Source organism: Scardinius erythrophthalmus (assembly GCF_964197995.2).
Source record: "Scardinius erythrophthalmus genome assembly, chromosome: 19".
Taxonomy (NCBI): Eukaryota; Metazoa; Chordata; class Actinopteri; order Cypriniformes; family Leuciscidae; genus Scardinius; species Scardinius erythrophthalmus.
The window spans coordinates 8,649,991-8,664,729 of NC_138239.1; the positions used below are offsets into that span (position 1 = coordinate 8,649,991).

Consider the following 14,739-nt stretch of genomic DNA (forward strand, 5'->3'; position numbering starts at 1 on the left):
GCTTTCTGGTGAGCAAACACAGAGTCATTTTAGAGCTAATGAGGGGAGAGCAGAAAGTGTGGGCAGACTTCGAGAGATGACACTGGGACAGTGAAATGGGCTGTGGTGAGACCCCAACCCACAGTCCGAATGGATTACTATACATTACCAATTCCTTGATGAAAATGGGGCAAATCTGGTCGGTGTAGATTAAATCACCCAATGTGAGGGTTTAGGCTTAAACCTAAATCTGGGCTAAGCTGGGAGAATGCATCATTTTGGCATTAGATATTGAAGGCGTGCAATCTTTCACAACCTGCCGGGAGACAGACATTTGCTTTATGTGCAAATATTTATAGAGTTCAGGTCACAAGTCCTTAGAAACCATGCAATGCCTATCAATGATCTGTGGGATCTAAACTTAAGAGGATGTTGTTTTTGATCTACCCAGGCTGCAGTAGTACATACGGCAGAAATAGTGATCACAAATCCATGTTTGTCCAAAGAGAACCAATTAACACCATCTTTAATCATTCCCACAAACATGACAAACCCGGTTCAAAATACAGTTTCACCAACTTGTGCAAAACATGGCATCACAATGCCCAGATGGGTAGTAGTTGCCAGAACCAGTTCCTGGTTAGGGTTCGTGGAAGTGAACCTGTGTTTCCACTGATTTGAGAACCAAACGGTAATGTAACAGATTAATTACTTCATGTGGCTACATAAATAGTCTAGAAGATTTTTTTTTTTTTATCTGAACAAAACATTTTAATAAAACAATTTTGAATAAAACAATTTTCCACATCCACTCTCCACCTTCTAATACATTTGGTTCACGGTTCCGACATGGCTCAGTTCTCAGTCAATTGAAGTCCAAGGGATTTGGTTGCCTGTTTTATTTTTCGCCAGGCCAAATTTTTTTTTACGCTTGACGACTAAAAAGTAAGCACGCCTCTCCTTATTAAGCCTCAGTATTCTACCCATCATTTATTTCTGTAGCACAAACAAGGTGGAACAAAAAAATGCACCAATGTTTAAAACTAAGGCTTTGTGGTTGGAAATAGACTGAGCAAAAGTAATAGTGAGACTTGCCGTAGCAAACACCACTAATTAATCACTGAAATCATCTTCCTTTATCACACTCACTTCCTGTGTTGCTGCTGCATGAACATGCTCAAACAATGTGCGCTATTTTACCCTTCATGTCAACAACCATGTTCCAGTTTATACATCTTTTTAGAAATGAATGACATTGTTCGACTTATTCACAATTATTCACACGAGCATAAAAGACCAGTCTACAGCCATCTGCTTATCTCACTGGCCTTCTGTGTCATTTCTGTACACAGTGGCTGAGACTCCTGTTGACACTCAGATACAATGTAGTTTATGGCTGAGAGAGAAAGCACTTTGCAAATAGAAATAACGACAGTTCTTCTCAGATTTCCGTCTCCAGTTATGCAGTTATGTTATGCTCCAGTTATTTCTGCAAATCAATCCAAATTAATAGAATGAGGAAGACAACAAATTGATTAGTTCTATTTGTGAATGGTATATTGTCACTAATATTGATTGTTATCATGTAACAGTATAGATATTTGGTATTGACTATTGGTATTCAAGTGTAGTTGGTTATGGTATCTATCTCTCTGGTGGCTCTTCAAAATTATTTTAACAATGCAGTCACAGGTCACATTTAAAACAATTTATGAAAAAGCCACAGACTAAGCACAAAACATATGGCTAAATCAATTACATGTGTTTGGAGCGAGATATCGCGTTTGGGCAAACAATGGAAAACATTCCATTATTTTTCCAACTCCATTTGGTCCCAGAAAAAGTATACAGTTTGTATGCATTGCAAGTGTTACTAAATGTCGTTTTTGATCGTCAGCCAAAACAAATATGGCACTTCAATCCACTGATGTATCAAATAAGGCAACACATTTGCATAGCAGATGCGTAAGCAATGCACTGATGCATTTGAATGCAAATTTGTTGATAAAAACATGCATTGCATATTACTTATGGTCATAGTACTGTTAGCAAAAAAAACTCAACTGTTGCTAAATTCATTGTACTGCACAGTTAAATTGTACATTTGTACATTTATTGTAATTTGTACATTATATAAAATGATATAGTAACTATATCACATATCCAGGTGATAAATTAATAAATTACAGATTAATAGATTGTAAACTGCAGCTAGCCATAAAATTGAGTCACCCGATCCAGTGTCCTCCTCATTTCTTATCAAGATGCAGCATCAGCACAGAAGTGTGAAGTGTGTTATGTACGAATTAGATCCCTGGGTGTTTATGAGGAACCACCATAGTGCATCACAGCTAAGTAAGACATATGAGAGAAGATGCAGAAAAAAAAAAAGAGTGATTGACCCAACTCTTGAATCACTAGAAGAAAATAAGAAGCCTAATTTGCAATGAGAGAGCTAATGTGTTACAAATCATATCCTTTGGCATTTAGCTGAATGTCTTAAGGACAGAATTTCAGAGGGTCTTGAAGCTTTCAGTCCTCACATTACAGTGACCCTTCCCCCTCATCAAGACCCCCATAGTTGGGTCTCCGGGGAAGCGATTAACACAGGATAAAACAACACATCTGGTTCTGTTCAGCAGAGCGTTGATCCAAATCAGATGCTTTTCAAATGTTGCTTTTCTGAAGTCCATTTCCGGGATCATATAGGGCAGTTTGTCTTGGGTTGAGGAATGAGCACTTTTGTGTGTGTTTTAGACAAGCCACATGAGGAAATTGAGACAGTTGACCAGTTTCAAACAACACACACAACCAAGAGTGTGTATTTACCCCTCAGTGTAAAGACTTTTAATGAATAACCTGAGTTTTACCATGGTTGGCCCAAAATATCTGACAGATAGCACCTCTTTTACAGTGCTTAGTTAAAACGGTACTTACGCCGAGGTGAGAGCACTTCTGTATGAACACAAACCTCTCAGTTACTTATTACTGAGCCCATAGGGTTGCTTATAAAAAAAAAACACTAAGATGAGCTCCACCCAAGCCAAATATGTGGTTAAGGGGGCCTTCCATCACTGGAGGAGTGTGATTACTACATTCTGAAGCTCTGCCAAAAATCTTACATAATACATAATAAGAGGTTATTTTAATATCTCAGCTGCTTACTGCAGAGTGTTCTTTTAAACAGAACAAAGAAGGGAACTGTTGGAGGGCAAAAGTATACGATGGGGCAAAAGTGCAGGGACCATCCTAGATGCCCCCACCAATATTTCGAAAAGTGGAGAATAAATATAGGTTTTTCAATGACCACGTATAACAATGTCCTAACCAAATTCAACACGATAAATTTATAAGAGATAGAAGAAAAGCCACAGACCATTTTGTCAATTACTTGTTTTTTTCGATTTAGGCAGCCCAACCCAATGTGAAATCTCATTGCTGGTCCAAATCCTTAAAACAGTAAATTAAACATTAAATGTATTTTGATTTAGTCATTTTCCCATGAAAGCTGCTGTTTCGCATCATGCTTGATTGGGACACAATGTTAAACTTTCCCCTCCGATACCGAATATTTGATTATATCCTTGCTTGAATGTGTGTGTGTGTGTGTGTGTGTGTGTGTGTGTGTGGGGGGGGGGGTATTTATCTATATTTTTTATTCTAAACAAGTGTGGGGGGGGGACATTTCCCAGAGACTGACACACAATAAGTCTTCTTTCACTAAGTTGGGATGGAAAGCAGTGAGATCTGCGCAGGAATGCGTCTGAGACGCTCTGCCAAGGGAAAAGAGGGTCAGATGTGGCAACCGCTTACTCAGATGGTGGGACGCTGCCCAGAACAGACCAAACCAAATCAAAAGATTTCAACTCCCAAAACCAACAACATAAAATACCCCTTCCAGCAGTAATTGTGAGTGAGAACTGTTTTCTGTGAGACCAGAAAGTAAACGTCAATGATACATTTGGTCTAATATAGTGTTGAGAAAGGCTGTCCTTTCATGTATCCCTGTTTTCTTCACAATAATTACTATCATTATGACTACAGTCTCTCATAAAAACTTTTATTTTCTTATAGACCACCTTCAACTCCATGAGGTCTTGAAAAGCACTCTCACTCTGATATTACCCCAAGGAACAACATCCATATAAAAAACTTTCTAAAAGCGTGCTCGTAAAACATAGCAGCATGGTATATATTAGGATTTTAAAATATGATACTCAAGTCTGGCCAATACCAATAATTATTTTCATGTAATGGTCCAAAAAAAAAAAAGGCCAATATTAAAATCCTTTAGTCTTTGTCTAAATAAATTCAAAATAAAACACTTTAAAATAAAATGCTTTAACTCTACAACTGAATTTAGACAATATTATAATGTACAGTATGAAAAGTGGATATGCATTAAGAGATTTGCTAAATATAACAATTTTTTTTATTATATTACTTTTTCCTCCATTCATAAGTGACTAGTCATTCAGACAACCCACAATAACTAAGATCTGAGGTTTCAGGGTTGACTTGACAGAAACTCTTCTATGGGATCAAATATAAGGCGCCCAGCTACCCACAAATCACAGTCACATCTGCAGACAGGTTTAATCCTCATGACACCAGAATCACCACCCTGTGTCTGCAGAGACCAGCAGCTGTCTGCCATCTAATACAACCACACACATACACAATGCCATCTTTAAAAAAGCTTAAGCTCTTGCTTTCTGGTGAAGACCAGAAATTACTTTCCAGTTGCAACACGACATGAAGGAATAGATCTTACCTGGTAGTAGTTTTTGATATGTCGGATGACAGTGTTGAGGTTCTGTATTCTCAGGTTGACATCATTGTTGACTTGTTTGTTCACTCGCTGATTCATGGGGCTTGGGTCTCTGTGGACCAAAAGCAACAAGAGGACATTTGAAAATCTACACATAAGCACAAGTTTAATAGGGCTGGGCAGAATGTTCAACTAGCCATCCAACTTAATAAACTGGTGAGAACGACTAGTTATATCTACCTATACATCCATCCATCCTTATTTTTTTTATCTTATACGGTTTGGTGGACATAATTATACACGACTTCCTCAAGACCAGTTGACTAGTCATCTAGACAACCCACCTAGAGGTGGCTACAAATAAACCTTTTGACAATCTGAGTTGTAATTTTATAAATTTTTCCTTTACTCTTTAAAGTAATACAAGTGTAGGCTCGTTTTTATAATCAGATTAATTGTACAAAAATTTGTGTGGGAAGAAATATTATAATATTACTAAGCCTAAGCGTTATGTTGCAGTTGGCAAATTGATAAAGAATAAAATTAAAATAAAAACCCATGAATTATTCCACTTGAATTCACTTGGCAGCTCTCATTTCTGTTCCCAAATCCTTCATCTCTCTTTCGGTCCTTTTCGGTCTATTTCCTGACCTTTTATTCACTTCTAATCCATCCTTTACTGTGGGAATGTTTCCTTAGTTTAGAAATGCATTGTCTTATTTTTATCTGTCAAAAAAAAAAAAAAAAAAAAAAACTCTACTTACTGGCTTCCATATCTTAGTATCCAATGATCCAAGAAAGCCTAACCAAAATGAAAGTGTGTTATGCCAGAATAATTTAGAAACATTTAGTTGGTATAAAGGGGTTATGCCACATCAAATTTGCCTTGATCTTCTGGCATATAAGAGGTAAGTTTCATAGCTTAAAATGTCCTCATTATAAACAAAGCATTTATTAAATAAAACTTCAAAAATGGCAAACCACAAGGGCAAATACATTTGCATATGCCTGCCTTCAGAGCAAGACATCGACGAATAGTTATACATCGCATTATAGGCCCCGCCCACTGACACTTGCCTACACTGCATACTAGTGTCACATTGTGTCAAAAGTAAATTTAATCCATTATAATCACTGACGCTTTCTACACTGGATAAAGTATACAGATGCGCGCTCAGTTTCTGACATACTCCATGCTCCACATGCTCGAGTCTGCCTACAACAGGACAAATGGAAAAGTGAAATAACGTTAGCTTTTTATTGCGTGCACTTTAAACAGGTTTGCATCTCTGTTCAGACTTCAGAAGGATCCCAGCATCGGAAACAAGTGGATGATTAATTTTAATGGTGTACCGGATCAAGTCGGTGGATTATATGTTTGTTCGGAGCATTTTGTAAACGAGGCACAGTGCAATGGAGAGTTTGCAAAGAAAATCTTTTGTTGAAAGATGAAGCAGCCAACTGTATAATTTCATAATACAATGTTTTTAAATTATGGTTTATATGGATGTTTTTTGTAATGGGTGGAATGGATCGCAGTTCGGATCAGGGCCCACAGTTCAGCACCCATGTGATTCGCGGATTAACTGCTAAATTTAACTAGCCTGGCAAGTTTTCCTTCAGTACTCCGTCTGGGTTAGCGGTATTTTCGTGGGTTTTCTCCTGCCAAATTTTTACCGGTCCAATCAGCAAACAGAGGGAGTGGCTGAGAACGATGACGCTGAGGTCGTGCACTAGTTTGAGTTATAGGGTTACGTCACAACCAAATGTTAGCGATTGGTTATGGCAGATCCAGAGTGATCCAATAGTTTTAAACTGCGTTTCAGACAGCGCTCGAACACCGAATTGATTCCTCTTTCGCGTTTCCTTGCCCTTGAACGGACACATAAACACAAAATTACGTCAAAATACCTGTCTAAATGCCCGTCTCGACAAGTATTCTCTCATTTATGTCATAAATGAAACGGAATTGAGAAAAAAACGGATGTTTGTCAGGTTTTTTGGTCTTTAAGTGACAGCACACACCTAATATTTCTACTGTGGTCTGTGTCATTAATATTAATAAAACAACAAACAAATAGACAGCTTTAACAAATATGAAACTATGTTTAATTTCTACAGTGAACAAAGTGTTATTTTACATTTAGGCTTAATTATTAATTTCTGTACTTGAATCCTGTAGACTTGTAACTTTGTTATTTAGTATTCATCTCTGCTTGTAATTTGTGTATTTGTTCTTATTTTATTACTGACTGTTCACTTGTTTTAAATAATGTGTGAACTTTATCAGTTAGGCTGAAAAGCAAAATAAGTTTTTTTGTGTATGTGCAGAAAACGTTAATATTTATGAAGTGCTAAAATAATAATTAAAAAAAATGACCCCTTTAAAGGATTTAGCCTATTCATAACAATGATTTGTTTGTAATGGGAGGGAAAAAATCTATATGCAATTGCTTGCCAAATAAATCTTTGTTGATGTAATCTTTTACATAAACAAATATTTTCCAAATGATTCTGACATAAGTAATTAGGCTTTCATATCACTGGACTGGATCAGTGGATGCAGAGGCTGATGTCAGTGAGTTGAGTGATGCTCAGAGGAGGGTCCTCGTCTTGGCCCGGACAGTTCTGAGGTCCTACATAGACTCTGTTTGTGTGATGCTCATTTACATTTGTTTTGTGAGAATGGCATGCAAATTCTGCCAGCTTGGCCCACAAATTCCCACTTGCTAGTGAAAGAACCTTAAAAGATCAGGGTCAGTTTTTTCCTCTGCTGTCTGGCTCAACTGTTTTCTATTGCCTGAAGCCAAGAACACTGCATTGAGTTTCACTTTTTGTGCCGTTTTTACGACCACAGATATAGCACCTGACAGCACGGTTGAAAAAACAATGATTGTTTGGTAAAAGTCAAGGGAAGACTGATAGGGTGCACGCAGAGGACATCTGCCAGATGGGATGCATTAGCATATGAGCTCATTTGCTAACAGCGATGGTGTTTACCGCATACCTGGTGCATGAAAACACTAGCAAAGGTGTCGGTTTGCTGCAGGCATACAAGTGTGGGCACATTATAAATGGATGTGGGTGACGAGAAAGAAGCAGTGTGTACATTGCCCTCAGCATTCCACATCTCCACTCATTTGTAATGGTTCAATGGAAACACACTGGACACCTGAGTAACTGGATCTTCATACTAACAATATACAAGAACTCATTCTGTTCCAAAGCTCACATATATATATATTAGGCTTTGTTCACACTGCAAGCCTTAGTGTTCAATTCCGATTCCAGTGCGAACAGATCATGATCCTTAACTGACCCGCATGTGCAAAAGAACAATAAAAAGACATCACGCAGCACGCTGTCATACGAAAGTAAAAACAGAGGATATTAAAGGAAGTGATTACACGTTTATTTATAGTGTGATCTGCCACTGAAGCCAGCGAAATTAAGCGCAGGCAATATAAAAAACAAAATGGAGGATATGAAAAAGAGACCTTTTAAACAATTACAATAAGAGCCCTTATGTTTTGCTTGTATGAAGAGCTGTTACTATAATACTTATGAATTCTGACACATCATTGTCCTTCCACTGACTACCTTTCACAACTGTCTTGATTACGTCGGGTTGCTCTAATCTAGAGTGACGTAAAAGACTGTTGCCTTTCTGAAGTTTCAAAAATTCTTGTATGACTGTTCAGACTGAGGTCGCGTTGCATAAAGTCGGACCTGTATTGGATTTAGTACCACATATGGAAGCGGCACAAATCGGAATTGATAAGATCAGATTCAATGTGGTTTGCGCTGTTCATACTGTCATGACAAAAACAGATCAGTCTCATGTGAGCGGATTTGGATCACATTTACTTGCAGTCTGAATGTAGCCTTAATTCATTTTTGGGGCACAAACTATAATTGACTGCATATAATTATTGCGCCAATGTGCAGTACATATCATAGAAAAAAAGATGTTATTACAAGGGGAAGGGGATGTTAATGTTTACATTGAGGATTATGAGCTCACATGAATACAAAAAAAAATGTGCATGGATAAATAATTCATAATAAACAATGCAATATTCCATTAAAAAAAATTTCAGTTTTGATTTCATGGTGACTTTTTAATTCCACATAAGGGAAGCAAAATGGGTTGCAAAAGCGGTTTTGTGTTGACTTTAAAACAACTATAGGAATGAAACTGATGCAGTTAGTCTTCCAAGTAACATGATACGCAGAGAACATGACACCAGGCTACAATAATTTATCGGGGACGGTGACAAGATTGTCTAAGGACGGCTCATACAGTAGATGTGTCGTCTATTAGACATGAATGATCCCCCTCCCACTTGCCCCCCCCCCCATTTATGGAGAAAATATTTCCTTTGTCTGAGAAGGTCTAGTGTTTAAGCCCCTGATTAAGGCAGAGAGGGCGGCAAGTCTGCCTGAGTAAAAGTAGGTTAAAGGACAAAGCTGATGCAGCGGATTTGAGAACTCAATAACAGTGGTTTTATAAAGCTCAATCTAGATGAACAAACTTCAGACGTCAGAAGTGTAAGGAGCTGATTTGCATGATGCAAATACTCTCAAAGAAGGGATTTCCTTGTTCATAAGCAACACACGCAAGAGTGCTGCCTAGTCACCTGTTTAGCTGAGGTTACAGCTTGAGCTAACCAAAACTTCCGTGACCTAACGTTCAGTCAAACGCGGCTAAAATATGTACTGCATGCTTGCTAACTGATGTCGCACATGACCTTAAAACTCTGGGCAAAGTACAACCCCAAATCAGCCCCTTTATTAACACACTAATTATACAAGAGGAACTAAACTGATGGAGCGTGAAGATTCGGATTGAGTGTCTGCACAGTTGGATGGCAAGCAGGAAAGTATAGGATGTGGTTTCTAATGAAAAAAGATAGGTACACAACAGCTGCTAGATTACAGCATGTACGTACAGTCGCACACATACACAGTTCAGACTCTGTCACTCACATGTGTGTCATTATCTTATGGAGGAAAACACCATCCACTAAGTCCATGAACATAGAGAGCTTGTCTTCTGAACTGGACCCAAGGGGTCCAAAAGTCTTGACCTGTAAAAAAAAAAAAGTAGTAAGTAGTCATATCACGACAGGATACATGCACAGCTGCACAATAAATCAACCATGTTTTCTGTTTCAGAACAGCACTGCAGAGTTATTTTAGACATTTGTAAAGAGAAACTTTGTCTGTGTAAAGAGTAAATATTGCTAGTCAATATTTTCAAACAGTTAACTCCAACTGTCTTCCCATTACTATATATGTGTGTTTGGTTTTCTTTCAGTGTTATAAATTATCAGGGAACAGACAATCATCAGCATGGGATCGCTGATGATTGTCTAATGAGGGTTACTTCACCCAAAAATGAAATTCTGTCATTAATGACTCACCTTCATGTTGTTCCAAACTCATAAGAGATTCTTTCATCTTTGGAACACAAATGAAGACCTTTTTGATGAAATCTGAGAGCTCTCCATTGACAGTCTACGCAACTACAGTACCATTTTCAAGCCCCAGAAAGATAGTAAAGACATCATTAGTAATCCAGGTGACGCCAGTGGTTTAACTTCAGTTTTATGAAGCAATGCGAGTTCTTTGTTTATGCAAAAATTTTTTTTTTAATAATTTACCACTTTATTTACAAAATATGAATCTCCGACAAGCGTTGAAGCATGCGCCGTAGTGCTCTTGTGAATGTGTGTTGGAGATTAATATTTTGTAAATAAAGAGGTAAATTATACTTTTTGCGCAAACAAAGCCCTCGTGTCGTTTCATAAAATTGAGGTTAAACCACTTGGGTCACATGGATTACTTTTAAGATGTCTTTACCTTTCTGGGGCTTGAAAGTGGTAGTTGCGTAGGCTGTCAATGGAGGGACAGAATTTCATTAAAAATATATTCATTTGTGTTCTGAAGATGAATGAAAGCCTTATGGGTTTGAAACGACATGAAGGTGAGTAATTAATGTCAAAATTTTTCATTGTTTGGTGAACTACCCTTTAAGAAGACATACGAGTTGGAAACACACTGGCCAGAGAAAGCACAGCCAAACAGGACACAGGGGTCAAGGTAAGGGGGTCATAGGAAGTTCCGCAGGTTTCGCCAAACCCTGTCAACTGTCATTAAACTCTTCATGTATGTGCACATAAAAAAAAACTTATGTTATGCTGTTGTGTGTGCAGGTTAAACACATCTAACTTATGTTTAACATTTCATGGGACTTATTTAGAAGAAAAAATATAATAATATTTGTTACATTACAGAAAAATTTACGCAATATAGCCTATACTTATACAGGCTATATTAAAAATAACTATTAGTAATAACACGTAATTCATAAGTTTGCAAATAAAGTTAAATCTATATAAATAAAAACAACTTTTATCACCATTTTTAAAATAAATACAGATAAAAACAAATAAAAAAACAACACTAACTGTTGAAATAAAGTTAAGGCACAATTTTAATATGCTCATAGACATGTGCTAAATGGAAAGCATGTTAGTCTCTTTCCAGTAGAGATGATAAAAACATAAAACATCCAGCCCACATTAGTATTGATCAGGTTTGCACTGTCACAGACCGCTACTCAACAAACTACACAACGCAAAAGCAAAAGCAAACACAGCAGGTGCCATCGTGTCTTTGTGACTTACCCAAACCACAAGCGGCGAATCCATGAAGTTAGACATCAGTTCAGACACTGTAATATCCATTTTGGGGGGAGGAAACAGCATACAAAATATCCACGCAAGAGTTAAAATTTGTTTGCGCCTTAAAGTGCGTCTAAAGAAATAAATAAAAAACTAAGTGCGTCGGATTCCTCTAAGCTTTATGTACTCCACATTACTGTCCGTCGCAGAACAATGCAGGGGACGCGAATCAACTCCATTAGGGAAATAAAAAAAGACATTCCTTGGTTGAAAAAAGCTTTTAAATGTCTTTCAGTCCAAAAAGTGAAAGGTTACAACCACATAAGTGAAGCGCTACAGTCTAAGCGGACTTGCACCATTAAAGCTCAACTTCTCGCCATTTACTCTCAGCTATTGCTAGAGTTACTTTGTCGCCGCGTATTCAACCTGTACCCGCAGTCCCGCACACGAAGAGCACAGGAGAGTGACATGCTCATAAGCCAATCAGCTGTGCGTTTCCACAGGCGGGTGGAAGTAAATCGACCAATAGCGGACTCGTAGGTACAGGGTTTCATTCAAAATGACGTAACCGACAGGCCAAACTGTTGTCGTGACAACCAAAGCTCAACTGTGCAGCTCGTTGGCACCCTCAGCAGGTAACACGTAAATTTTTGTACATTTCGAAAACTTGCCTTTGTTTACCACATTTCCGTGCTTTATAGGTAATCATTTAACAATGAAATTACCCAGACACTGGACTTAAAGGACATGAATCAGTAGCAGTCAAGTACACGGGGTTTGATTTTTTTTTTTAAGACGGAAAAATAAACTTTATCTTTGGTTTCAGAATTATTGTATGCACATTTTGAATGCAAAATAAGTCATTTACGTTAATTACGTATGATTTGTGCACAAAACCGAACCTTGAGTTTCAGTTGTCGCATGACCAAAATTTGACACACAAAAAAAGACCACCGAGAAGTTTTGGCATTAAAAAGATATTACATATAGGCCTACATTAAAATGTAGGCTTTTTGTGAAAATGTCAATGCTTGAACGAACACAGCGCAGAGGAACTTACAGTCGTAATCAAATTTAGTTATTAAAGGTTTGTGTCACTAAGAGGAATGTGTCATTCAAATATTGGGCCTTGAGGTGAGTCTTTGAAGTGAAGTAGCCTAGGCCTATTGAGAATGAGGACATGCGTCACGGTAGCTTGCTGTCACGTGATGAATTGAGCCCGCCCACCATTTTGGGAGGATACGCTATCGGTTGCTAGGGGCAACAGTGTAAGAGCGATACAGAGACGGATACAAATTGTAACGGATATATGGATAGAAAGTACGAGAAAATTAAGAAGAAATGGATAAGAATGTGGCAAAAGAAAAGGGTCATTACAGGGAGAAACTTACTACCAATGTCAAACAGAGGTATTTAGAGAAGCTGGCTGATATTAAAAACGTCGACTCATACGAGCTGCCTGCAGCTGAATGGAACAGAGACCTAGACTCTTTACCACCTTGCACTTATATGGAAATAGCTAATTACTTGGTTTTTGGCATCAGCTATAACGAAAAAACTGTAACAAATGGTTCCTACGGTTTCCACGACAATCGTGTGAGACACCGGAGCAGTTTTTTTACACAGCAGTGTTTTCCAGGCATTCTAAAATAGTGCGACAACTCTACTACCAATACAAACAATGAACGGTGCTGGCGGGTATCCTCCCAAAATGGCGGAAAGGGGAGGAGACGCGGTCTCTGGGGGCGGGGCGCTGTGTCGTGACGACATCTCCTCATTCTCAATAGTGCAGTTCTGCATCTGGGCTCAGTATGTTTTAGTCACTGATCTATAGATCAGTGCTTTTAGTCCTTGTTGCAACCTGATTCCTTTGAATGAATTCCGTCATCATTGACATAATACTTTTCATACTTTTTAAACATTCAAAGAAAGTCCTTAACACAAAACAATAATAGAAAATAATTTATTCATCTTATTGCTAAGTGGTAATAGTGTAGTATAAATATTTTCTTACAACAATTATTTATATTGTATTTCTCACACTTCTTACTCAGCAGTTCTACTACAGGAAAAGAGTGGTATATTTTAACAATGATTGTTCCCTTGGTTATAATAATTCCACCTCACCTGACCATACTGGTTTTATACTCAACCAATAGAAATGTAAGTCAATAAAAACAATTAAAGGTGCTGTATGTAACTTTTTAACTCTACTAAAGCATAAAAATACCATAATATGTTTGAAGAAACATGCTAAGTTCTCATTCTCGTTTCTTTGAAAAATACTTCTACAGCCAGTTATTTCACTTTGAAATGTGCGTTTCCAGGCTGGAATGTTTGTTATTGTTTTGGTGTGTGATACTGTACGTTGCCAATTTGTCAATTTTCATTGTCCATTGCGCTCGTTCCTGTTGCGTGTGCTCAAACTGGCAACCCGAGCACAGTCCAGTCTGAGGAGCAGGAGCCGGGAGAAACAACGATGTCCGATATTTTGAATTGGACTGCAGTACCTATTTCGACCAATAGTTGTCATTCTTACATACTGCACCTTTAAGCATGAGAGGATTTAAGACATATAGTACTACTCTGATTAATGAAACAATAATGATATAGCCTATATATAGAGAGAGAGAAAGAGAGAGAGAGAATTATTGTTTCATTAATCAGACATTAAATGCATTATTTATTTATTTTTTAATGGGGAAAAACTGGTTGACTTCTGTAAACTACAAGGCTTTAAAAATACAATAGAGGTCAAAGGTTACTGCAAACAGAGTTTATTGATTTTCATACTCCCAAAATGAGTCATACCTTGTTTTCAACTTGTTATATGTGATTTTGCATTGAACATACAGATATAAAAGGAGTAAAGAGAATGGATGCATATTAGTTGAGAGGGACTACTTCATTCTAAAGTAGACTGCAGTGTGTTTAAAGCAATACAACTGAAATATCTGGAGGTCCGGGATGTAGTGGCCAACAAAAAACACCACCGTAATAAAGCACCACGCTGACCCTCATAACACATGACTCTGTAAACGTATTCCTATCCAAAACCAAACAGTGAGATGAAATGTATCTACTGTTAAAAAAAAAAAAAAAAAAAAAAATCTGCATTTTATTTTAAAACATTACTTGTTTTAGCTTGCAGTGCCTGGCAGACACAGTACATATACATACTTCAAGGTTAATATATAGGCTAATACTGAAAGAAACTAAGACTTTGGAAACAGGGCACTTTAATTCTAATCAGAAGATTAGACAATGTACTAAAGATAACTTATTGTTTTGATACAACCT

General features: G+C 37.6%; 1 protein-coding gene across 3 annotated transcripts in view; it reads right to left on the reverse strand.

Annotated features, from left to right (window-relative positions):
• Positions 1–11,896, reverse strand: part of ccdc88c (coiled-coil domain containing 88C) — a 57,333-nt gene extending 45,437 nt beyond the window's left edge. For all 3 annotated transcript variants that reach the window (XM_081347677.1, XM_081347679.1, XM_081347678.1), the window contains exons 1-3: positions 11,443–11,896; positions 9,740–9,840; positions 4,754–4,862 (exon numbers count right to left, since the gene is read on the reverse strand). In XM_081347677.1, coding sequence (XP_081203803.1) covers positions 4,754–4,862; positions 9,740–9,840; positions 11,443–11,523 — 291 coding nt within the window. In that variant the 5' untranslated portion in view covers positions 11,524–11,896. The remainder of the gene's footprint in view (positions 1–4,753; positions 4,863–9,739; positions 9,841–11,442) is intronic.
• Positions 11,897–14,739: the final 2,843 nt, after the last annotated feature.